The 25,909-nt window shown below is 41.6% G+C and overlaps 2 protein-coding genes across 2 annotated transcripts in view; one reads left to right on the top strand and one right to left on the bottom strand.

Moving 5' to 3' along the window:
- Positions 1 to 3,480, top strand: part of LOC139381087 (kynurenine 3-monooxygenase-like) — a 36,806-nt gene extending 33,326 nt beyond the window's left edge. The window contains exon 15 of the mRNA XM_071124340.1: positions 789 to 3,480. Coding sequence (XP_070980441.1) covers positions 789 to 929 — 141 coding nt within the window. The 3' untranslated portion in view covers positions 930 to 3,480. The remainder of the gene's footprint in view (positions 1 to 788) is intronic.
- A 612-nt stretch (positions 3,481 to 4,092) lies between these two features.
- On the bottom strand, positions 4,093 to 11,347 carry LOC139381089 (opsin-3-like). Its single transcript, XM_071124341.1, has 4 exons — positions 10,780 to 11,347; positions 7,468 to 7,787; positions 5,678 to 5,929; positions 4,093 to 5,009 (listed from the first exon to the last, which is right to left on the bottom strand). Exons 1-4 carry the CDS (start codon positions 11,123 to 11,125, stop codon positions 4,743 to 4,745), a joined length of 1,185 nt encoding a protein of 394 aa, XP_070980442.1. The 5' UTR covers positions 11,126 to 11,347; the 3' UTR covers positions 4,093 to 4,742.
- Positions 11,348 to 25,909: the final 14,562 nt, after the last annotated feature.

Raw genomic sequence — 25,909 nt, 5'->3', positions numbered from 1 at the left:
CAGAACTGAGAAAGCGTGTGCGAGCAAGGAGGCCTACAAACCTGACTCAGTTACTCCAGCTCTGTCAAGAGGAATGGGCCAAAATTCACTCAACTTATTGTGGGATGCTTGTGGAAACGTTTGTCCCAAGTTAAACAATTTAAAGGCAATGCTACCAAATACTAATTGAGTGTATGTAACTGACCTAAGACAGGTAATTTTTTTACTAGGATTAAATGTCAGGAATTGTGAAAAACTGAGTTTAAATGTATTTGGCTAAGGTGTATGTAAACTTCCGACTTCAACTGTACATGGTCCAATATGTTATTTGGTCCATTTTTGGAGGTGGAAATTATATTTTAGATGGTGTCAGTATAGTTAGATTTTCATACATTTTGTAATAGAATGTCTTCTTAAAAAGTCACCAAAATTGAGTTTCTCAGTCCTTCTACGCAAGGGGACTGGAATTGGTCAATCTCACAGTTTAATATATGTACCAAATTATGCTCTTTCCAAAAAAGCATGATTGTCATTACTTTCTTACATGAAAGGGGGGGTTAATTTGGCTTATAGACAATCGATCTGAGACTAAAGTTTCAGTCATCAGATTTTTTTTTTTTTTATTCTCATAACATTTCCTTTCACTTTTAATTTCCTTTCACCTTGTGCTCATTTCTAGTGCTTTTAAAACTCAAATTGTGCTATTTGGTTTTTCTGTAGCCCACATTTTCAATATTTAAATAGTCTTAACGATGGAAGATCATTTGATTTCCAATTTTTAAGAAACTGAATTATTTTGTTCCCCTCAGGTGATCAACCAAGGCCTGTTATGTGTGGCTGCATCTGTTGTGGGGGGCTCCTACCTTCTTGTCAGATACCCCCCTAACATGCCAAACATCTCCATCGAGCAGCTGTGGACCAGGCTGCAGGCCCTCAAGAGTCCCTTCTGAGGTTTTGTGGGCTAATACCTCTTCGTCCCAGATAAAGGGGTGAAAACGGAGCTACAAACAAGATGGAAAAATACAGTGTTCTGTGACCCAATTACCAATGTAATTTCTTCATAATGTACATTTTATTGACTGTAATTGAAGGCCTGTGTGGCACATTTTGTGTTAATGTACAGGTAACTGCCAAAATGATACCCCTCTTTCAAAGTTAATGAGAATTCTTCTTCTAGCCATGGTAACCAAAATAATGGGCAACTGGGCATTTTTATACATAACCCTAATAGGCTGTTAATTTCTTAATTAACTCAGTAACCACACCTGTGTGGAAGCACCTACTTTAAAAATACTTTGTGTCCCTCATTTACTCAAGTGTTATTAACCATTATTAACCAACATCCAACTCGTGTCAGTCATGTTGCAGTAATTAAACATTCCAAATAATTTGTGGCATATTAATGTCCCAGGTCCATGTGAGGTCAACATGCCAGAAAATAACTTACAGTGCCTTGCGAAAGTATTCGGCCCCCTTGAACTTTGCGACCTTTTGCCACATTTCAGGCTTCAAACATAAAGATATAAAACTGTATTTTTTTGTGAAGAATCAACAACAAGTGGAACACAATCATGAAGTGGAACGACATTTATTGGATATTTCAAACTTTTTTAACAAATCAAAAACTGAAAAATTGGGCGTGCAAAATTATTCAGCCCCCTTAAGTTAATACTTTGTAGCGCCACCTTTTGCTGCGATTACAGCTGTAAGTCGCTTGGGGTATGTCTCTATCAGTTTTGCACATCGAGAGACTGACATTTTTTCCCATTCCTCCTTGCAAAACAGCTCGAGCTCAGTGAGGTTGGATGGAGAGCATTTGTGAACAGCAGTTTTCAGTTCTTTCCACAGATTCTCGATTGGATTCAGGTCTGGACTTTGACTTGGCCATTCTAACACCTGGATATGTTTATTTTTGAACCATTCCATTGTAGATTTTGCTTTATGTTTTGGATCATTGTCTTGTTGGAAGACAAATCTCCGTCCCAGTCTCAGGTCTTTTGCAGACTCCATCAGGTTTTCTTCCAGAATGGTCCTGTATTTGGCTCCATCCATCTTCCCATCAATTTTAACCATCTTCCCTGTCCCTGCTGAAGAAAAGCAGACCCAAACCATGATGCTGCCACCACCATGTTTGACAGTTGGGATGGTGTGTTCAGGGTGATGAGCTGTGTTGCTTTTACGCCAAACATAACGTTTTGCATTGTTGCCAAAAAGTTCAATTTTGGTTTCATCTGACCAGAGCACCTTCTTCCACATGTTTGGTGTGTCTCCCAGGTGGCTTGTGCCAAATTTTAAACAACACTTTTTATGGATATCTTTAAGAAATGGCTTTCTTCTTGCCACTCTTCCATAAAGGCCAGATTTGTGCAATATACGACTGATTGTTGTCCTATGAACAGAGTCTCCCACCTCAGCTGTAGATCTCTGCAGTTCATCCAGAGTGATCATGGGCCTCTTGGCTGCATCTCTGATCAGTCTTCTCTTTGTATGAGCTGAAAGTTTAGATTTGCAGTAGTCTGATACTCCTTCCATTTCAATATTATCACTTGCACAGTGCTCCTTGGGATGTTTAAAGCTTGGGAAATCTTTTTGTATCCAAATCCGGCTTTAAACTTCTTCACAACAGTATCTCGGACCTGCCTGGTGTGTTCCTTGTTCTTCATGATGCTCTCTGCGCTTTTAACGGACCTCTGAGACTATCACAGTGCAGGTGCATTTATACGGAGACGTGATTACACACAGGTGGATTGTATTTATCATCATTAGTCATTTAGGTCAACATTGGATCATTCAGAGATCCTCACTGAACTTCTGGAGAGAGTTTGCTGCACTGAAAGTAAAGGGGCTGAATAATTTTGCACGCCCAATTTTTCAGTTTTTGATTTGTTAAAAAAGTTTGAAATATCCAATAAATGTCGTTCCACTTCATGATTGTGTCCCACTTGTTGTTGATTCTTCACAAAAAAATACAGTTTTATATCTTTATGTTTGAAGCCTGAAATGTGGCAAAAGGTCGCAAAGTTCAAGGGGGCCGAATACTTTCGCAAGGCACTGTAAGTGGCTTTTTTTGTGGGTGTGTTGAATCAAACATAAATACAGTAAATAATGTTCGAGGCCAGTACATTAAAACCACAGTATTTTTTAAACATTTTTTATCAAGGATATGAGCAAAAATAAGTTACTCTGGTCTTTTTTATTTAACTAGGCAAGTCAGTTAAGAACAAATTCTTATTTTCAATGACGACCTAGGAACAGTGGGTTAACTGCCTGTTCAGGGGCAGAACGACAGATTTGGACCTTGTCAGCTCAGGGGTTTGAACTTGCAACCTTCCGGTTACTCAACCAACGCGCTAACCACTAGGCTACCCTGCCACTCATCTTAATGCTGTGCCATGATCACAATGTTACTGCCCAACAATACAACTGTAGTAGGCATGCCTGCATGACCCGTGTTGACAAATAATTATTTATCATTAAAGTTATAAACATTGTTAATACAATTTGCCTTGATGTGAGTGTTATTGAATTAATGAATTTGCAGTTGCTTGTAGCGGAGTTATGGCTTGCAAAACCTGTTTGATTAATTCATGAATTTGAGCTCTTTCACACTTGCTCACTTCTTAATCAAGGAGTCATTCACACAGCATAACATGTTTTGAGTGAAAAAGGACAAACATCTAAGGCGCACACATTTTTATGAAAAACGTTTTCTGTGGGATAAACCAGGCCTATAATTCTACTGTAAATGTCAAGCTCAAAGTGGTAGCTACTAGCTAGGCTGATGATTGGCTTGCTCTTACGACAGTCTCAGGTCACCACAGATGTACGTATATGATGACATGGTGCCTATATAGAGCTGAATAAGATCATCTCCTCATCAACTCTACTCATAGGGGACGACTCGGGAGGCTTATGAAGGGAGCTCCGTCTGCAACCTGGAGCCGCTGGAGTTTCTTATCGCTGCCGCCTGTGGAACCAGTCTGATCTTGACCACAATCTCCTCCCTCTTTAATTACATTCATATTATTCTAAGTAAATAATTCCACGAAATGTCATTTCACAGTGATTGCACTTATCACGCTAGCGAGTGTGGTGACAATTAAATTCGGAAGATTTTTTTTGTTAAATATTTTTTTTTAAATACATCTCATCTGTGGCTTTCTTAAAATAGGATCTCTTTCTCACATCCAGATACAATAACGGCGGAGAGAGTATTGTGCAGAATGTGCTGCTGCAATATTGTAAGGCTTTTCCCATCAGTCATTCAGCACTGCTGCACTGCACTGCACTGCTGCCAACCAGGGAAATAATAATTATCAACATCACTTCCTCAGCCAATCACTGATCCATTAACACTGCTAGCCTCCGGCATCACACAGGAGGTCCTGTTCAAAAACACTAAACTCAGGATGAGACTATGTCGAAGGCTGGCTGACACGATTACATAGGCGCTGTTGAAAATAACAGGGTACAAGTTGAGAGAGATACGTCACAAATTCACAGCTACATCATTTGTTTACCACAACTGTTGGTAGAAAAAGTGTTTCCTGGCGAGACAGTCTGAGAACAGGACATTAAACACTTCCAGTAGTCTTGGGTCAAAAAGGTGTTTTGGCTTTTGAGAGGAAACACCTCCGGGTCTACTGCATCATGAGAGGAAGTCCTGAGGTATACAGAGGAACAGGTGTTAGATGGAGGTGATTCGTCAGTTCCCATGGTGGCCTGGGTGTAGCATGACGTACTGCAGTACCCATAATGCTCTGTCACAGCGGCCGCACCTGGATGACCTCTGACAACATACGGCCTTTGGAGGTGGTGTCCAGGTGGTGAATGTCGTTGTTGGCGATGATGAAGATGATGGAGGACGAGCTGAAGGTCACCCTCTTCTTTGGTCGTTCCCCATCCCCTCGGTGGGACATGAAGATTGGGCGGATGGGCCGCTCGATGCTCCGGGCCAGGGGGCGGTCCTTGACGCTGTGCTGAATCCACGAGAGCCGGGAGCACAACAGCTGCAGCAAGCAGCGCCGGAACTGCCAGAGGAACAGGAGGAAGAGGAGAAAAAATATGTGTTATTTCATAGTTGATGTCTTCACTATTACTCTACAATGTAGAAAATAGTACAAATGAGTAGGTGTGTTCAAACCTTTCACTGGTACTGTATATATAGCTATACTCCGGACTCCGATATTGCTCGTCCTAATATTTATATATTTCTTAATTACATTATTTTACTTTTAGATCTGTGTGTATTGTTGTGAATTGTTAGATATTACTGTACTGCTGGAGCTAGGAACACAAGCATCTCACTACACCCGCAATAACACCTGCTAAATATGTGTATGCGACCAATAAAATTGGATTTGATTTAATATTCAAGCCATACTGCAAAACTAAGTGACAACATTATCGTGAACGTTTACAGAGATGTTATTTTATTGTTGAAGTTAATCAGTGTAGTATGTTGAAGGGACATTACACTCCAAAGTTTGTCAGATGTTTTTAGCCCTCAAAAGTGGTATTTTGCTGAGATAAGTCCATGTCATCTGTTTTATATATTCAGCTATTATGCTACATTGAGGTCTAAAAACATCAGATAAACTTTGATTTTTAAGTGTGTTTCCCTTTAAGTTTGGGAAAAGGCTTGTTTCAAAGCCTTTCTGCTATCAGCATTAGTGTGTCAGGTGAGAGGTCCCATCACCTTTCTGCTCATGGAGATGTAGATGAGAGGGTTATAGGCCGTGCTGGACTTGGCGAAGAAGGAGGGGATGATGGCGATGGCAGGGGTGACCATGCTCTTCCTGCCAAAGGCTTCCATCATGGACACCACGGCGTAGGGCGTCCAGCACACCAGGAAACAGGAGATCATCAAGAGGAACATGACGGCCACCTTTTTCTCGTAGCGCAGGATCTTAATAATCTGCACTGTCTGAAGGTCCTGGATGGAGCGGAGCTGTTGGGAATGACAATAGGAAAGAATCTCATCATTCACTAAAATGGTCTAATTAGAATATGTAAAAACAACAAAAAACATTCCAGTTATACACTGAGTATACAAAACATTAAGAACACCTGCTCTTTCCATGACATAGACTGACCAGGTGAAAGCTACAGTATGATCCCTGATTGATTCAATCAGTGTAGATGAAGGGAAGGAGACAGGTAAAAGAATGATTTTTAAGCCTTGAGACAATGGATTGTGTTTGTATGCCAACGGATTGTGTTTGTATGCCACTCAGAGGGTGAATAGGCAAGACAAAATATTTAAGTCCCTTTGAACGGGGTATGGTAGTAGGTGCCAGGCACATGGGTTTGTGTCAAGAACTGTAATGCTGCTGGTTTTATCCACGCTCAACAGTTTCCCGTGTGTATCAGAATGGTCCACCACCCGAAGGACATCCAGACAATTTCACACAACTGTGGGAAGCACCGGTGTCAACATGGGCCAGCAATAACTGTGGAACATTCAACACCTTGTAGTGTCCATGCCCTGAGGAATTGAGGGGTGGGTTATATGTCATTATGCACTCCCTACAAAAAAATAAGATTGTCTCTGCATGTGAATGTCAGCTAACTTCTGTCGGACCTTTACAGAAGATAAAGAGAGGATCTTTAATGAAAGATGATATGCTTGATCCTGTGGTTGTTAATGTAGGAGAGAAGATACAAGTCTCCGTATTTCTTATTGCTTAAAAAGATGAGGCCACAGAGGACACCATGACATTGTCCCATGACATCATTATGTAGTCTACGTATCCGTTTGCATGAGATAGTGGGTTTACTGATATACCTGTCAGCGTAGCGGAGCCACACCTGAGGCGTTGTCCATTCAGTGGTGCTTAATGTTGGCATCGGCCTCAGATCCCCAAGCGCATGCACTAGAATTTCATTTGTAGGCTACTACCTCATTTTGACATTGTTTGGTCGAGTTCACATTGTTTGTCTTGAATCCTTGATGAATGTAAGTACTAGCCTACCTTTGATGTATGCCTTTTATTTATTAAGTGCTACAAGTGACAAAATGACATTATTGTGAACGTTTACAGAGAGTTTATTTGACTGTTTTAGTTCATCAGTGCAGTATGTTGAAGGGATATTACATTCCAAAATCAAAGTTTGACAGATGTTTTTAGACCTCAAAAGTGGTCCTCTGCTGAGATAAGTCCATGTCCCAGGTCATCTGTTTTGTATATTCAGCTATTATGCTACAATGACAGTCCACCACATCACACCCAAAAGTTTCCTGATTAGCAATGGGTAGTTCGTGTTTAATTTAATTGTGTATTAGAAAGACAGTGTGAGATCATTGCGAGGGGATTTTGCCAGTGGTTGAATGGAGAACTAAGCTTCCTGGGAAATTGTTGTCCTAGGTTGCAACAGTAACCAAGGGGGGCGGGGACTGGCTTAGCGAAGGGTCACCATATTAAAACATGAAGCAATAGAAGAAAATGGGAGAAAGCGACAGCAAGACTGCCTTGTCCTTGTTCTTACCATTTGCACTGTGTAAAGAATGTTCCCGTAGCAGTAGATCATAATGCCCACTGGTACGAAGAAGCAGGCCAGGAGAAAGAATAGGACGAAGGAGGAATCGTTAGGGTCCTTGGAAGTCCAGTCCAGAGAGCAGCCTAACTGGTGGATCTCCAGAGTGTAGCGGTTCCACCCCAGGAGAGGAGCCCCTGTCCAGACCAGGGAGTAGAGCCAGATGTAAGTGATGCACCTCCAGGCCCAGGGGAAGTCCACCACCTTAGCATGGACCACCCGGATGTAGCGCTCATAGGCCAGGGCAGAGAGACTCATGATGGACACGATGCCTGGAAAGGAGGGAGATGGGTGGTGATGCTGAGTAATGACTAGCGAATCTAGTATAATATAGGTAGGCCTGATTGTTACTGTCTATTGGTTATTACACTGTTGTTCTCTACACGGTAGCCCGGAAGTTAGAGAAGCTGGCCAGCAACTGGAAGGTTTCCTGTTTGAATCCCAGTGCCGACAGAGGAAAGAAATCTGGCAGGAGTGAGCCGGGAACAGGGAGGGTTGCTGGCATCAATATCTGAACTTAACTTAACCCCCTAAACTGCTCATTGGGCGCTGCACTGCGGCTGCCCACTGCTCTAGCCTCTCTAACCGATTGTGTGTATGTGTATGTGTGTGTATCGGAGGGGTTGGGTAAAAGAAGAAGATACATTTCTGTCTGGACTAATAAAGTATACCTTATCTTGGGGGGCGGCAGGTAGCTTAGCAGTTAAGAGCGTTGGGCCAGTAACCGAAAGGTCGGCTAAAAGCTGTCTAAAAATCTGCCGATGTGCCCTTGAGCATGACACTTAACATGAATTGCTCCAGGGTCACAGTGAAACCTCAGAGGGTGTCTCAGGGAGATTTGGATATGCAAAAAACTAATTTCCAATTCACATGATTATGTGTGATATAGGACCAATGTAAGCACCCACCTGATGATGATTTTATTACAGTTATTACTCAGTCCTCAATCAAATATTTTCTCAATATACTCGATATTCAATATCATAAATATCCTATTGCAGGGGTCTCCAACCTTTTCTAGCATAGAAAATGTAACTTGTCACAAGCTACAATTTTTTTGATAGCCATTAAAGTAGGTACTTTCTTCTCTCCTCCACCCCCAAAACACCTCCCCAGGTCCTTGGTGTACAAGAGATGTGTTTTCTGTCAATATACCCAGCTAATCGTTAATAAACAACTCTAACGGGGACCCGTAAAATAATATTTGGTATTTTCCTGAATTCTGTTTTCTCTGTTTTATTTGTCCTATTTTGGGATTTTTTTTATTCTGTGTTCTACTCTTAATATTACAATTATTCATAGAGAAACAACGCTGGTCTGAGTGGTCTGGATGGTCTGAGTCCATGTCAATGCTTAAATATCATCAGAAGTCCATCCATAAGGTCTGGAAGAAAAAAAGGAACACCTTATTTTTCTTGTGTAAATCCCCTTTAATTACATTCAGTTTCTCCATTGTACAGCAATTACTTTTGCCAGACATTTGGTCCAATCAACAATCAACTACCTGCCCTTCAGGACATCCTACACCACCCGATGTCACAGGAAGGCCAAAAAGATCATCAAGGACAACAAACACCCGAGCCACTGCCTGTTCACCCGCTATCATCCAGAAGGCGAGGTCAGTACAGGTGCATCAAGCGGGGACCGAGAGACTGAAAAACAGCTTCTATCTCAAGGCTATCAGACTGTTAAACAGCCATCACTAACATCACTGCCAACATACTAACTCAACTCCAGCCACTTTAATAATGGAAAAATTGATGTAATCAATTTATCACTAGTCACTTTATATACCCTACATTACTCATCCCATATGTATATACCGTACGCTATACCATCTACTGCATCTTGCCATCTTGATGTAATTAAATGTATCACTAGCCACTTTAACTTTAATTTTTATGTACATATTCATATTAATTCCTTTACACTTGTGTGTATAAGGGAGTTGTTGTGGAATTGTTAGGTTAGATTACTTGTTAGATATTACTGCATGGTCGGAACTAGAAGCACTAGCATTTCACTACACTCGCATTAGCACCTGCAAACCATGTGTACGTGACAAATACATTTGATTTGATTTGAAGTGTTGCAGAACAGCTGCGTTGCATTATAGAGGGAGCTGTTTGAGCACAGTGTTACTGGACACTATAACACAACTAATACATAAGGTGTCAGTACAGGTCAAACTGACAGGACCACGCTGCATGAGTGCAGTAGGTGTAACCGATGCAGGATGTCCTTAGATAGTCATCTAAATTTAGAGTTGAATAATGTGTGAGTGGTTTCACATGCTGTAGTAAATGAATATGGTATCAATAATCTCTAGCATTCAACTATTTTTCTGAGGGGATTTAGAGTGCCTGTAGGCTAATTATAATGAATTGTTTTATATATATATATGTCATATATAATAATTAATTGTTAAACTTGAAAAACCCATGATAGGTTATGAAATCCAATTTATTGTTGCTAACGTTAGCTAGGTGGCAAAAACTAATGTTAGGTATCTGAATAACGTTAGCTAGGCTAGGGGTTATGGTTAAAGTTGGCTAACATGCTAAGTAGTTGCAAAGTAGCTAAAATGTAGTAAGTAGTTGCAAAGTTGCTAATATGCTAAAGTTGTTGGACCTAATCTATGGATTTCCACACTGGCCATGGGTGGATCCAGCTCCCAAGTGGGTGGGCCTATGCCCTCCCAGGCACACCCGTGTCTGCACCCCCAGCCACTGTAGAGCCAGGCCCAGTCAATCAGAATTAGTTTTTCCCCACAAAAGGGCTTTATTACAGACAAATACTCTCCAGTTTCATCAGCTGTCGGGTGACCTGTAGTTGAGTCCGGTTGGACGCACTGTCAAATTCTCTAAAACAACATTGGAGGGGGCTTACGGTGGAGAAATTAACATTACATTATTTGGCAACAGCTCTGGTGGACATTCCTGCAGTCAGGATGCCAACTGCACACTCCCTCAAAACTGGAGACATCTGTGGCATTGTGTTGTGCTATGCCAGCAAAGCCACTACACAACACGACACTAAACAATACATTAATTGCACTATTATGGTGCTCACAAACTGTTAGGGCTTTCAGAAAGCTGTCCCAACAGCAGAATTTCTACATCCATTTATTTAAATTATATATAGGCTACTCATTAATTATTGTCGAATATATCATCAGCTTTGTTATTGTTTGATCTTCAGATTGCGCTTTTAATATGTGTGAATCTCGGCGCGACACCCAGAAAGGACTGAAGCACTACTAACCAAATAAACTGTTGCTGAATCCGTCCCAAATGCATGTTGCCGAGTTCCAGACCCATCCGCCTTTGATGCACGAAACAAACGTAAAGTTAATTCCAATGACAGACACCAACACGTCACTTATACTAATGTTTACTATTAACAAATTTGTGGGCGTCCGGAGTCTCTTGAATCTGTAGTACAGCACGATGACAATAATATTGTTGCAAAATCCGAAGACTCCGATTGTTCCGATGGCAAAAGCAAGGAGTTTGTAAGTACCAACCGCAAATATATATTCTTCTGTATTTTTTTCAGTGCTAGCTAAATTCGCAGGATTTATTGCTTGAATAACTTCGCTTCCAAACATTGTGCGCGATGACCTGTCTAGCGTGGCTAGGAGGGAAGATCTTCTGCGCTGCAGTTTGATTATTAAAGCTGCTCTAAACCAGTTAAACGTGCGAAAGCTCTTTTGAGAAAACAGGGCAATTTTCCTGATGATGGAAGGCTCAAATGTAGAGTATTTCTCGAGGAGTTACATCCCCAGCAGTCTCCATCCGTCACTATAATTAGTTGGCATCCACTGTACTGTACCTCCAAACGGGTAAAGTTGTGTTCGGGACATATCTACATTTTCACACGACCCTCCCCTTGTATTTTAAAATAAATTGAACTCCCTCCCCTTCAGTAGAATTTACTGAAGAAAAAATAAATTCGGGATTCGCAGATCACCACAGAGGAGCTCATTGTCCCTGCTTGTTTAATTACTTCATCATTAGAGCCGGTAGCAGGCAATGATCAGCTAGGGGAAAATTCCACCAACAGGTTTCTGTGCCAATGCACCACACAACCAATAAACAAAACAGACCGACATGATTTGCGTTTTTAACTCCGCAATAAATAGACTATGTCAATCTCGACAAACAGAAAACACACCCCTCCCTACCTTGTAAGCGTCCCCAAATCGAAAGCTTTGTTTGACAATCTCTGAATGTCATTAAATGTTTTTGGTGTTTTGTAACAGATGTCTCTTTCCATTCATCAAATTGCCTGCACAGTTTGGATTGATTGATAGATTTGATTTGTCAGTAAAAAAAAAGACATGCTCAGGAAAAAAAACACCTCTAACTGTCAACTGCGTTTATTTTCAGCAAATTCAACAACTGAGACATAAACTGAAGAAGTTCCAAAGAAGTGACTAACAGAAATTGAATAATGTGTCCCTGAACAAAGTGTGTAAAACCATGGAATTTGATAATCATACCAGACAAAGCCTTTTCAAACAACAGAGCTGCTTTTCATCATTAAAATCCCCCGAATGAGAGTCAACAAAGAGTAATACAACAATTGAAAATCTGTTAAAAATCAAAAGTAACAGTCAGTATCTGGTGTGGCCACCAGCTGCATTAAGTACTGCAGTGCATCTCCTCCTCGTGGACTGCACCTGATTTGCCAGTTCTGGCTGTGAGATGTTACCCCACTCTTCCACCAAGGCACCTGCAAGTTCCTGGACATTTCTGGGGGGAATGGCCCTAGCCTTTACCCTCCGATCCAATAGGACCCAGACGTGCTCAATGGGATTGAGATCCGGGCTCTTCGCTGGCCATGGCAGAACAGTGACATTCCTGTCTTGCAGGAAATCACACACAGAACGAGCAGTATGGCTGGTGGAATTGTCATGCTGGAGGGTCATGTCAGGATGAGCCTGCAGAAAGGGTACCACATGAGCGAAGAGGATGTCTTCCCTGTAACGCACATCATTGAGATTGCCTGCAATGACAACAAGCTCAGTCCAATGATGCTGTGACACATCGCCCCAGACCATGACGGACCCTTCACCTCCAAATCGATCCCGCTCTAGAGTACAGACCCCAGTGTAACGCTCATTCTTTCTACGATAAACGCGAATCCGACCATCACCCCTGGTGACACAAAACCCATAGGCGACGTTGTTGCCAGTTATGTCTGGTGAGGACCTGCCGTAAGCCTACAAACCCTCAGTCCAGCCTCTCTCAGCCTATTGCGGACAGTCTGAGCACTGATGGAGGGATTGTGCATTCCTGGTGTAACTCAGGCAGTTGTTGTTGCCATCCTGTACCTGTCCCGCAGGTGTGATGTTTGGATGTACCGATCCTGTGCAGGTGTTGTTACCCATGGTCTGCCACTGCGTGGACGATCAGCTGTCCATCCTGTCTCCCTGTCTCGCTGTCTTAGGCGTCTCACAGTACAGACATTGCAATGTATTGCCCTGGCCACATCTGTAGTCCTCATGCCTCCTTGCAGCATGCCTAAGGCACGTTCACCCAGGTGAGCAGGGACCCTGGGCATATTTCTTTTAATGTTTTTCAGAGTCAGTAGAAAGGCCTCTTTAGTGTCTTAAGTTTTCATAACAGTGACCTTAATTGCCTACCATCTGTAAGCTGTTAGTGTCTTAATCACCGTTCCACAGGTGCATGTTCATTAATTGTTCATGGTTTATTGAACAAGCATGGGAAACAGTGTTTAAACCCTTTACAGTGAAGATCTGTGAAGTTATTTGGATTTTTACGAATTATCTTTGAAAGAAAGGGATGTTTCTTTTTTTGCTGAGTTTGCATACACAAATAATTGTACAAGTGACCGGGATTGCACAATAAAATCGGGGTGTTAATTCCATTGCTGCTACCGTAATATAAGGACTGAATGCACTTCTAATGTACAGATCTCCATCTCGCTTTCGGAGGTCACGTAATATTTTTTTAACATGGGCATCTATGGGCTGTTATGTTTTTTTTTTGGTGCGTAATGAGCAGTAGTCTATATCAGCCTTTCAAAGTATGGGTCGCGCGTATCTTTTAATGGTTGGTCGGTGACTGCTCAATTTGGCAGCTGCGCGAGTGGGTGGAAGATTATCGGATCTTTTTCCGGCAGTTTTCTTTAAGATCACTCCGCGACCCACACGCCGCAGTGCTGTTGTTCATCAACCTATTATGCGCTGTCAGCCACTGGTTTGTCATTCCCATTCGTCATCACTCACCGCTGTCATCGAATGGACTCAAACTAGCAACAAGTTCTGACTGAGCTCAATTGTCATGAAACGCAAATACAGCGACGAGTTTTTCTGTCTTGGTTTAATACACATGTTGAGAAATAACGAGGAGCGCCAGCAATGTGTTTTGTGCAGGTAATTGCTTAGTAATGAGTCTCTCAAAACTGACAAATGAAATAGGTTACAGCCTTTTCCCCCCATCAATCTACACACAATAACCAATAATGTCAAAGCAAAAAACAGGTTCAGAATTTGTTGCTAATTTATAAAAATATAAACATAAATATCACATTTACATAAGTATTCAGACCCTTTACTCAGCACTTTGTTGAAGCAGCTTTGGCAGTGATTACAGCCTCGAGTCTTACTGAGTACTACCATTCTTCTCTGCAAATCCTCTCAAACTCTGTCAGGTTGGATGGGGAGTGTTGCTGCACAGCAATTTTCAGGTATCTCTAAAGATGTTACATCGGGTTCTGGCTTGGCCACTCAAGGGCATTCAGAGACTTGTCCCAAAGCCACTCTGGTGTTGTCTTGGCTGTGTGCTTAGGGTCGTTGACCTGTTGGAAGGCTAGCTTTCGCCCCAGTTGAGGTTGCTAAATTATAAAAAATGTAAAGTGAAATATCACTTTTTTTTTTTCACCTTTATTTAACCAGGTAGGCAAGTTGAGAACAAGTTCTTATTTACAACTGCGACCTGGCCAAGATAAAGCAAAGCAGTTTGACACATACAACAACACAGAGTTACACATGGAGTAAACAAACATACAGTCAATAATACAGTAGAAAAACAAGTCTATATACAATGTGTGCAAATGAGGTGAGATAAGGGAGGTAAGGCAATATAAATAGGCCATGTAGGCGAAGTAAATACAATATAGCAATTAAACACTGGAATGGTAGATGTGCAGTAGATGAATGTGCAAATTAGAAATACTGGGGTGCAAAGGAGCAAGATAAATAAATAAATACAGTAGGGGATGAGGCAGTTGTTTGGGCTATTTACAGATGGGCTTTGTACAGCTGCAGTGATCTGTGAGCTGCTCTGACAGCTGGTGCTTAAAGCTAGTGGGGGAGATAAGTGTCTCCAGTTTCAGTGATTTTTGTAGTTTGTTCCAGTCATTGGCAGCAGAGAACTGGAAGGAGAGGCGGCCAAATGAGAAATTGGCTTTGGGGGTGACCAGATATACCTGCTGGAGCGCGCGCTACGGGTGGGTGCTGCTATGGTGACCAGCGAGCTGAGATAAGGCAGACCTTTTACCTAGCAGCGTCTTGTAGATGACCTAGAGCCAGTGGGTTTGGCGACGAGTATGAAGCGAGGGCCAACCAACGAGAGCGTACAGGTCGCAGTGGTGGGCAGTATAGGGGGCTTTGGTGACAAAACGGATGGCGCTGTGATAGACTGCATCCAATTTGTTGAGTAGCGTGTCGGAGGCTATTTTGGAAATGACATCGCCGAAGTAGAGGATTGGTAGGATGGTCAGTTTTACGAGGGTATGTTTGGCAGCATGAGTTAAGGATGCTTTGTTGCGAAATAGGAAGCCAATTCTAGATTTAATTTTGGATTGGAGATGTTTGATGTGAGTCTGGAAGGAGAATTTACAGTCTAACCAGACACCTAGGTATTTGTAGTTGTCCACATATTCTAAGTCAAAACCGTCCAGAGTAGCGATGCTTGACGGGCGGGCAGGTGCGGGCAGCGATCGGTTGAAGAGCATGCATTAACATAAGGTTCTTGGTTACCTCCCTGACCAAGGCCCTTCTCTCCCGTTTGGCCAGGCGGCCAGCTCTAGGAAGAGTCTTGGTCGTTCCAAACTTCTTCCATTTAAGAATGATGGAGGCCATTATGTTCTTGGGGACCTTCAATGCTGCAGACATCTTTTGGTACCTTGTGCCTCGACACAATCCTGTCTCTGAGCTCTACAGACAATTCCCACGGCCTTTCCAAATCATGTCCAATCAGTTGAATTTACCACAGGTAGAGTCCATTTAAGTTGTAGAATTATCTGAAGGATGATCAATGGAAACAGGATGCATCTGAGCTCAATTTTGAGTCTCATAGCAAAGGGTTTGAATACTTATTGAAAATAAGGTATTTTTTTTATTTTATAAATTAGCAAAAACTTAAAAAACATATTTTTCCGATTTGTCATTGGGCGGTATTGTGTGTAGATTGCTGAGGATTTGTATTTATTTATTTCATTTTAGAATGAGTCTGTTTCGTAACAAAATGTGGAAAAAGTCAAGGGGTCTGAGTACTTTCCGAAAGCATACTTAAGAAACAAGTAAAGAAACAGACTCAATGCTGAGCATGACCTCAGGGTTGCACTTTCACAAACTGAGCTCAGAATAACCCTGCTTGTTGAAAACTTCAACCAGTCACACACCATTCATTAGGACTGTGTGTGTGTGTGTGTGTTTTCTGGTCTACATCTGTGTGATGTGATCAATCAGTTTATTCCAGTTCAGAATAAAAAATATTTATTGTATTTTAACAACAGTTCCAACCTATACTTTTTTTCAACAATAATTTCTACAGTAAGATGTACAATATGCCTGATTACAATAATAACAATGACACACAATGATAATACTATTGATAAAACAAATTATTATAAATATATTTTAGTTCCAAAATGTCATCCTGCTTAAATATGGAGTTGCACAGTAGCCTGCATTCTTCTCATCTTAGTCCACTACAATATTACAATTTATATTAAATTCCCCTTGTAGGCTTTTCACTATAGGCATACTCTTGTTCCTCTAACGTATGTTTTACTGCAATGGAAAAGGCCAAGGCCAAGGCTCCTTTGCTGCTCTCGCTCTCCTCCGTAGCAGGCGCATGTGTGTGCAACGCATGAGAGTATGATGCTGAAGCACGAATCCAGGGTGTAGGCTATTATAGATAGCCTCTCCTGGACAATTTGGCCTGCTACAATTTTATTTAAATCGTCTTTTTATTTTTTTATCGGCCAAATCCCGGTAATTACCGGCCAAGGGAAACCCTGGAGCATTTTCCCATCAGAGCTGTTTCCATCCAATTGACTTGTTTCAGATAAAAGTCTGTGCGTAAATACGTAGTGCACACACAGATACATTTTGAGGTTAAATGTACTGAATAAAAAAAATCAACTCTGGCATTGACGTAGGTATAGCGAATGTGCCCACTCTGGTATTGGCACGTGCCATCTAAGTAACAGCTTGCAGATACAGTGCAGGTATGGCCTACTACATGATGAGATTATTATGGAAAAAAATTGTGAGGTTATTTTTATTTGTCAAAGGGCAACCAAGCATCGATCATCTTGTGAGCAAGATTAAGACCCTAGATATTTGTTGAAAGGATCATCAACCTCATCACTGTGCAATTTCACCACCCTGTGAAGTTCATCATAACTTACTTCATCTGTAGCCTAATAAACTGCATGCTTTCCCATGATGTGGTGACATTTTTTTTACCAGACATGTGAGCTACTTTACTCACATTAAAAGGTTGGATGGAACCATAGTTAATGTCAAGCCATTTTGAGGACGCTGGAATTATATTTTGGATGAACATGCCTACAGGAGATTTTTTCAAGTAGCCTAATCAGATGAAATCATTGTGATTGGTTGTGTATGCCACATATAAAAGGTAATACATTTTAAAAGGTAAATTATACATATTTAGGCTATATTGAAGTGTTAAGTTATAGGTGCACAAGGAATAGCTGCTCGGATTGGAGCTTGTATTAAACTTTCCCGAATAACTGGGCCTGCCTGGAGAATATATGGCCACATTATTATAGGATGACTTGGGAGAATGATCTTCAACAGACAGCGCATTCAGTATCAGAAGTAAAAATACAGCCATACTGGCCTGCTACTGTATCTTTCAAGACCTTATATACTGTTGAGTAGACCCACAACTGATCCAAATCAATTGAAACATTCAAATCACAGGGCTTTTGCGGCATTATTCAAATGTCATTTTCAATGCAGTCTAGAATAGGCTAGGATGTTGTACTCTAATGCAATTATTCATTGCATTGTGGTGTTGTGGGCTAGTCTAGGTAGGATAATTGTATTGTCCATAAACAAGATTTTAGCTGTGGGGCTCCCGAGTGGCGCAGTGGTCTAAGGCACAGACCCTGGTTTGATTCCAGGCTGTATCACAACAAGCCGTGATTGGGAGTCCCATAGGGCGGTGCACAATTGACACAGCGTCGTCCGAGTTTGGCCGTGGTAGGCTGTCTTTGTAAATATGAATTTGTTCTTAACTTGCCTAATTAAATAAAGGTAAAAATAAAAAATGTCTTCACTGTTCTTTCATATGCAATGATGCACTAGGCCTATCAGCTATTCCTATTTGTTCTTGTAGATTCATATAAAAAAATGTATGCACCTTTGAATGTTTTTATGGGTGATGATTGCTCAGCCTGTTCTCCTAGACTAGACATAACATAGTAAATGTAAGGGGGGGTAAATTGTCCGGTTGCAATATTATGAATTGTTCAGCAGTCTAATGGCTTGGGGGTAGAAGCTGTTGAGGAGCCTTTTGGTCCTAGACTTGGCGCTCCGGTAAAGCTTGCCGTGCGATAGCAGAGAAAACACTCTATAACTTGGGTGACTGGAGTCTCTGACAATTTTATGGGCTTTCCTCTGACACTGCCTATTATATAGGTCCTGGATGGTAGGAAGCTTGGCCCCAGTGATGTACTGGGCCATTTGCACTACCCTCTGTAGCGCCTTACGGTCAGATGCCGAGCAGTTGCCATACCAGGCGGTGATGCACCCGGTCAGAATGCTCTCAATGGTGCAGCTGTAGAACCGTTTGAGGATCTGGGGCCCCATGCCAAATCTTTTCAGTCTCCTGAGGGGGAAAATGTTTTGTCGTGCCCTCTTCACGTATAACGTGAACGTCTAGCAACCCAAAAGATTGCGAGTTCGAATCTCGTCACGGATAACTTTAGCATTTTAGCAACTTTTCAACTACTTACTACATTTGAGCTACTTTGCAACTATTTAGCATGTTAGATAACACTTCCCCTAAGCCTAACCTTAACCCTTTTAGCTAACATTTGCCCTAACCTTAACCCCTAATCCCTAGGCTAGCTAACGTTAGCCAGCTAGCAAACAGCCACCTAGTGTCTTGGAAATATTGTAATCAAAAGGAGAGACTTTTACATTTCTTCAAAATAAGTAAACTTTATTATTTAATTACTGCAGTAATGGAGCTTGTCAACAAGCCCCCCGTAGGTGATTCGTTGAGAGCCCAACCAGCAGGACTAAGCCACAGCATTTTATAGCAAAATCCATCCTGAATATTCATGACAAATCACAGATGAGAGAATTTATACAAAGACACATTTTGCTCTCATGCAACAGATCTCAAGATATAAATGGCACCATATATCTGTCTCTAGTTCGTTTACTGCTTGCTTGTACAAAAATACTAATGCAACCTAGAATACTAAATCCTTTCTTTAAAGAAACTGGAGATTGGTTCTCCCGGTTAACGACAGACAGACACACAGACACTAATCATGGAATTGAATGTTGTATTATAACCATTCCATCGTAAATCCACTGTCAGTGTTAAATCTCCCAGAGGTCCACTTTCAGTCCACACACTGTGTGTTCTAAAAAAAACTATTGTTGCATAAAACATCCATTTGATGCAATAACAGTATTAGAACATAGTCTTGTAATTTCTGTTCTGACACTAGCCACCTAGCAAGAATTTGTAACATATACATTTTGTAAATTTGTAACATATTGTACATTTTGCAAATTCGTAACATATAATACAAATTGTAATTCGTAATATATAGTATAATATTAAATGTGTTTTGGACATCCACAAATTAATACATACTATACTAAACGTAACATATCATACTAAATGGAGTGATTTGGAATACGTACAGAATAATAGGAAATGCTCTGAGACCAGGTTGGATTGCTAGCCTTTTGCAGAGCTGGACAAACAATCTACCTACCACTATTGTCACTGTGAATGGGGGATAGAGACCTGTTGTATAGTAAAAGTTAGCACACAGAAAAGTGTAGTGCATAAGAGAAGTACCAAAACACCTTGATATAGGGGGATGAGGAAATTTGGCTCGGATGGAAGAAATTATATAGTAAAACCTGCAAAATAACAAATGTAATCCAGGGGGGAAAAAACGCACTACACTCTCCCGTTTCCAATAAAAAAAACACATAACCCTCCCTAAAGAAAAAGTTGGACAACCCTCAGTTTAAAAAATAATGATGCTGTTACACCCTGATCTGTTTCACCTGTCCTTGTGATTGTCTCCACCCCCTCCAGGTGTCGCTTATTTTCCCCAGTGTATTTATCCCTGTGTTTCCTGTCTCTCTGTGCCAGTTCATCTTGTATGTTTCCAAGTCAACCACCATTTTTCCCCGTTCTCCTGCCCTTTGCATTCTCCTTTTTCTAGTCCTCCTGGTTTTGACCCTAACTCGTTTCTGGACTTTATAGCCGCCTGCCTGACCATTCTGCCTGCCTTGAACACGAGCCTGTCTGCCACTCTGTACCTCCTGGACTCTGATCTGGTTTTGACCTTATTGCCTATCCACGACCATTCTCTTGCCTACTGCTTTGGATTAATACACATTGTAAGACTCCAATCATCAGCCTCCTTTGTCTGCATTTGGGTCTCGCCTTGAGCCTTGATAGATGCATAACATTTTTCCTTCCTACTCCTTTATGCATTCCAATTTATTGTGATACAGCCTAGTACTCAAAATCTAATATTAAGATTTCCAATGAAGGTCAATGACTGATAACCAAAGAGTAAAATACCAGACAATTTATTTCTGTCATTGGGTATTGTTTATACCATTAGATGTAACCCAGTTATTCCCTTGTTTTGCCATATCAGGCACAGCCAGTGTATGCACAAGCCAGTGATTTGAGGATAAAGGGGGGATGTTTTGTGGAGGTCGAAGTCTCCTCATGTAAGGACAGAATCAGTGGTCCATGGTGGATTCAGGGCTCTTGGATTTCATCTATTGAAAGACTGAGTGTGTTTTCCGTGTTTACCACAAGAGTTATTTAAACATAATCACCAGCCAATAGATATACAGTGCCTTTGGAAAGTATTGAGACCCCTTGACTTTTTCCACATTTTGTTAGTTTACAGCCTTATTATAAAATGGATTTAAAAATAAATCCCCTCAATCTACTACACAAAATACCCCATAATGACAAAGCAAAAACAGGTTTTAGACATTTTTGCTAATTTATAAAAAATAAAGAACTGAAATAATGCATTTACTCATTTATTCTGACCCTCAGTACTTTGTTGACGCACCTTTGGCAGCGATTACAGCATCGAGTTCTTCCTGGGTTTGACGCTAAAAGCTTGGCACACCTGTGTTTGGGGTGTTTCTCCCATTCTCCTCTGCAGATCCTCTCAAGCTGTCAGCTTTCCAAATACACCACAGTTCAAAAGTTTGTGATCACTTAGAAATGTCCTTGTTTTTGAAAGAAAAGCAAATTTAGTCCGTTTTAAGAAAAAGAAGTGTGAAGTAAAAAAAATAATTATAATAATTAAAGAGCACCGGTAAAATAACAACAGTGAAGCTAAATACGGGGGTACCGTTACAGAGTGAAAGTGTGAGGGCACCGGTTAGTCGAGGTAATTGAGGCAATATGTACATGTAGGTAGAGTTAAAGTTCTGAGCGCTCTGGAGCAGGTTTTCATCAAGGATCTCTCTGTACTTTGCTCCGTTCATCTCTGCCTCAATCCTGACTAGTCTCCCAGTTCCTGCTGCTGAAAAACATCCCCAGAGCATGTGGCTGCAATCATCATGTTTCACCATAGGGATGGTGCCAGGTTTCCTCCAGATGCTTGCCATTCAGGCCAAAGAGTTCAATCTTGGTTTCATCAGACCAGAGAATCTTGTTTCTCGTGGTCTGAGAGTTTTTAGGTACCTTTTGGCAAACTCCAAGTGGGCTGTCATGTGCCTTTTACTGAGAAATGGCTTCTGTCTGGCCATTCTACCATAAAAATGTTGGTACCCTTCCCCAGATCTGTGCCTCGACACAATCCTGTCTCAGAGCTCTACGGACAATTCCTTCAATGTCATGGCTTGGTTTTTGTTCTGACATGCACTGTCAACTGTGGGACCTTATTTAAACAGATGTGTGCCTTTCCAAATCATGTCCAATCAATTCAATTTACCACAGGTGGATTCCAATCAAGTTGTAGAAACATCTCAAGGATGGTAACAGGATGCTGTCACGTATACTCCCTCTCCGACGCTCGAGGTCACCAGGCTGCTCATTATTACGCACACCTGTCACCATCCTTACGTGCATTTTGGATGATTGTTTAAATATTTAAGTATAATATAGTGAGTAATTTGGTCAAATTTACTACATTCTAAATACTCTAGTTTTAATGAGTGTTAATTGTTTTTTGATAGTGAGTATCTTTACACAATGGATATCACGCTGGTACAAAGGATTTTGGAGACAGGCGCAGGAATACACAATAGGGTTTTTTAATACGCCCAAAACAAACACGTATACAAAAACACTGGGCTGTACCCAAACAAAAGAGTGAGGGTTAACCTCATTGAACGACACAGGACAATACCCGTAATACACAATATATATATATATATATATATATATATATAGCACGCAGCATAACAGCTGTGTCAAGGCGTAGGTACTCACACGACCAACGGACATGGGAACCATAACCGACAGACAAGCGGAACAGAGGGCACAAATATAACAAACTAATCAGAGGAAATGGGAACCAGGTGTGTGTAATCAGACTTGTTTTGATGATAATGAATCCGGTTCAGTGAAGCCTAGAAAGCCTGTGACGTAGACCTCCGGAACTGGTGAACAGAATGAGCATCAGTACCGGGCTATCCATGACAATGGAAGACACAATAAGTGTTATTCCTATTGACATGAATGTGGCGTCATGTTAAAGAAGAGGTTGTGCTCTTTAAATCCAAGTTAACTTGTCATTGTCATTTGTTCTTTGTTTTTGAGCTATGTCTGTTTGAAATGTGTGAGAAAATTAGCTTATCTTGAAAATGATCAGTAATCTATTGCAGAATTCCATTGGGGTCTGAAGGGTTAATTTGTATAAATGTCTAAAAACACAATTCCACTGATATTATTGGGTTTTGTGTGTAGGCCAGTGACACAAAATCTCAATTTAATCCATTTTAAATTCAGGCTGTAACACAACAAAATGTGGAAAAAGTAAAGTGGTGTGAATACTTTCTGAAGGCACTAAGTATGGGATGCTGATTACAGACCATGGCCTGCTGAGTGTAAGTGTGTTGCGAGATAAAGGTACTAGCATATTCTTTTCAGACACGAATGTGCCTGTGTCAACTTTTCATCACAAGATGTCAGGACAGCGCCGTCACCGCCGTGTTGAATGGGTTTGTGGGGCCTGCTGTAATTTGTAATTCACTTGCAATCACATGGCCAAAGAAGCGTGAACAATGCTGGCTTCTCAAGAGACTGAAGTGAAGGCCAGGCATTTGAATGCCTATGAAAGGTTTCAATGGAATACATTACATAGTGTTAGAAGAAGGATGCAGAATTACACATCTCCTCCTCTCAAGCCCTCCTTTCCACCAATTTACATGATATAGTATAATATTTTTTGATAAAAAATGAAAAGCTGAAATGTCTTGAGTCAGTTGGTATTCGGCTGCTTTGTTATGGCAAGCCTAAATCATTTCTGGAGTAAAAATGTCCCAAACGTCACATAATAAGCTGCATGGACATACTCTGTGGGCAATAACAGTGTTTAACATGATTTGAATGATAACCTAGTCACACATACAATTACCTGCATGGTCTTTCAGTCGCGTAGTGAATTACAAACACAGATTCAACAATAAAGACCAGGGAGGTTTTCCAATGCCTCACAAAGAAGGGCACCTTATTGGTATGTGTAACGCTTGTCTGAAGAAGAGGACCAAAGTGCAGCGTGGTACATGTTCATGATTATTTATTCAAACTGAACACTGAAACAAAATAACAATGTGGAACAAAACAGTTCTGTCTGGTGCAAACACAAAACAGAAAACAACTACCCACAAAACACAGGTGGGACAAAGCTGCCTAAGTATGATTCTCAATCAGAGACAACGATAGACAGCTGCCTCTGATTGAGAACCACACCCGGCCAAACACACAGAAATAGAAAACATAGAAATAAAGAAACTAGAATGCCCACCCTAGTCACACCCTGGCCTAACCAAAATAGAGAATAAAAGCCTCTCTATGGCCAGGGCGTGACAGTATGGTCAAACAAATGATATCTCTTTTTGTGCATGGTGAAGTTTAAATTAAACTTTGGATGGTGTATCAGTACACTCATGTATATACCGTTTTTCTTTGTACACATTTTGTATATATTTTTAATATTTTTAATCTCAATTTCCATCTACGGACTGAACATACTCTCCTGCAACCCGCCTCACCCAATGTGGTGTGGATCTTCTATTTTTTATACTGTAGAACCGGAACCACGTTCAGAAGCTAGCCAGCTAACTAGCTACTAGCTAGTAGTCAGTTAGCCACTGCTAGCGGTCATCACCATTAACTCAGACATCTGCCAGCCTCAGCCAGATCAATTCCTGCCAGTCTGCACAGTGCGATATCAAGCCAGAGCATGTTGGACTGCTTTTTATCTACCACATCTCTGGATTCCTACCGCAAGCTCTGAACCTTACTCAGGATCATCACAGCTAGCTAGCTGATATCCGAATGGCTATTCCTGGCTAACGTCTCTGTCCCGAAGCAAGCACCAGTTAGCCTGGAGCTAACCTCGAGCTAGGCCCATCTCCCGGCTAGCCGAAGAGATCCATCAGACAATTCCTGGGCTCAATTACCTCTTTTGCCAATTGCCCTGCACCCTTTGCTGCCGACATGGAGCCCCACCGATCCATCACGACTGGTCTGCCGACGTAACCGTCTGATGGGGTTTCTGTCCCGAAGCAAGCACCAGTTAGCATGGAGCTAGCCACAAGCTAGGCCCATCTCCCGACTAGCCGAAGAGATCCATCAGACAATTCCTGGGCTTCAATACCTCTAACCGTCCGAGGGGGTTTCAACAGGCTCTCCCGTTGCGACATCTCCCTGAGGCCCATCAGCTAGCCTGCTAGCCCTTGCCTGCTAGCTGTCTGAATCGCCATGCCTCCAGCTCGCCTAGCTACCCACTGGAACCTATGATCACTCGGCTACACATGCCTCTCCCTAATGTCAGTATGCCTTGTCTATTGCTGTTTTGGTTAGTGATTTTTGTCTATTTCCCTGTAGAGCCTCCAGGCCTGCTCAATATGCCTTAGCTAGCCCTTTTGTTCCACCCCCCACACATGTGGGGACCTCACCTGGCTTAAATGGTGCCTATAGAGACAAAACCTCTCTCATCGTCACTCTATGCCTAGGCTTACCTCCACTGTACTCACATCCTACCATACCCTTGTCTGTACATTATGCCTTCAATCTATTCTTCCGCACCCAGAAATCTGCTCCTTTTACTCTCTGTTTCGAACGCACTAGACGTCCAGTTCTTTTAGCCTTTAGCCGTACTCTTATCCTACTCCTCCTCTGTCCTCTGGAACATTCCCCAGGCGCTCTCATTTGTTGACTTCTGTAACCGTAAAAGCATTGGTTTCATGCATGTTAACATTAGAAGCCTCCTCCCTAAGTTTGTTTTATTCACTGCTTTATTCACTCCGCCAACCCGGATGTCTTAGCCTTGTCTGAATCCTGGCTTAGGAAGGCCACCAAAAATCCTGAAATTTCCAAACCTAACTAGAACACTTTCCGACAAGATATAACTGCCAAAGGGGGCGGAGTTGCAATCTACTGCATAGATAGCCTGCAGAGTTCTGTCATACAATCCAGGTCTGTGCCCAAACAATTCGAGCTTCTACTTTTAAAAATCCACCTTTCCAGAAACAAGTCTCTCACAGTTGCCGCTTGCTATAGACCCCGTCAGCCCCCAGCTGTGCCCTGAACATCATTTGTGAATTGATCGCCCCCCATCTATCTTCAGAGTTCGTACCTCTAGGTGACCTAAACTTGGACATGCTTAACACCCCGGCTGTCCTACAATGTAAGCTAGA

Source organism: Oncorhynchus clarkii, chromosome 23 (assembly GCF_045791955.1).
Source record: "Oncorhynchus clarkii lewisi isolate Uvic-CL-2024 chromosome 23, UVic_Ocla_1.0, whole genome shotgun sequence".
In the NCBI taxonomy this organism is placed as follows: Eukaryota; Metazoa; Chordata; class Actinopteri; order Salmoniformes; family Salmonidae; genus Oncorhynchus; species Oncorhynchus clarkii.
Note: the sequence above shows the minus strand (reverse complement) of the source record. Positions and strands in the feature narration are given on the sequence as shown.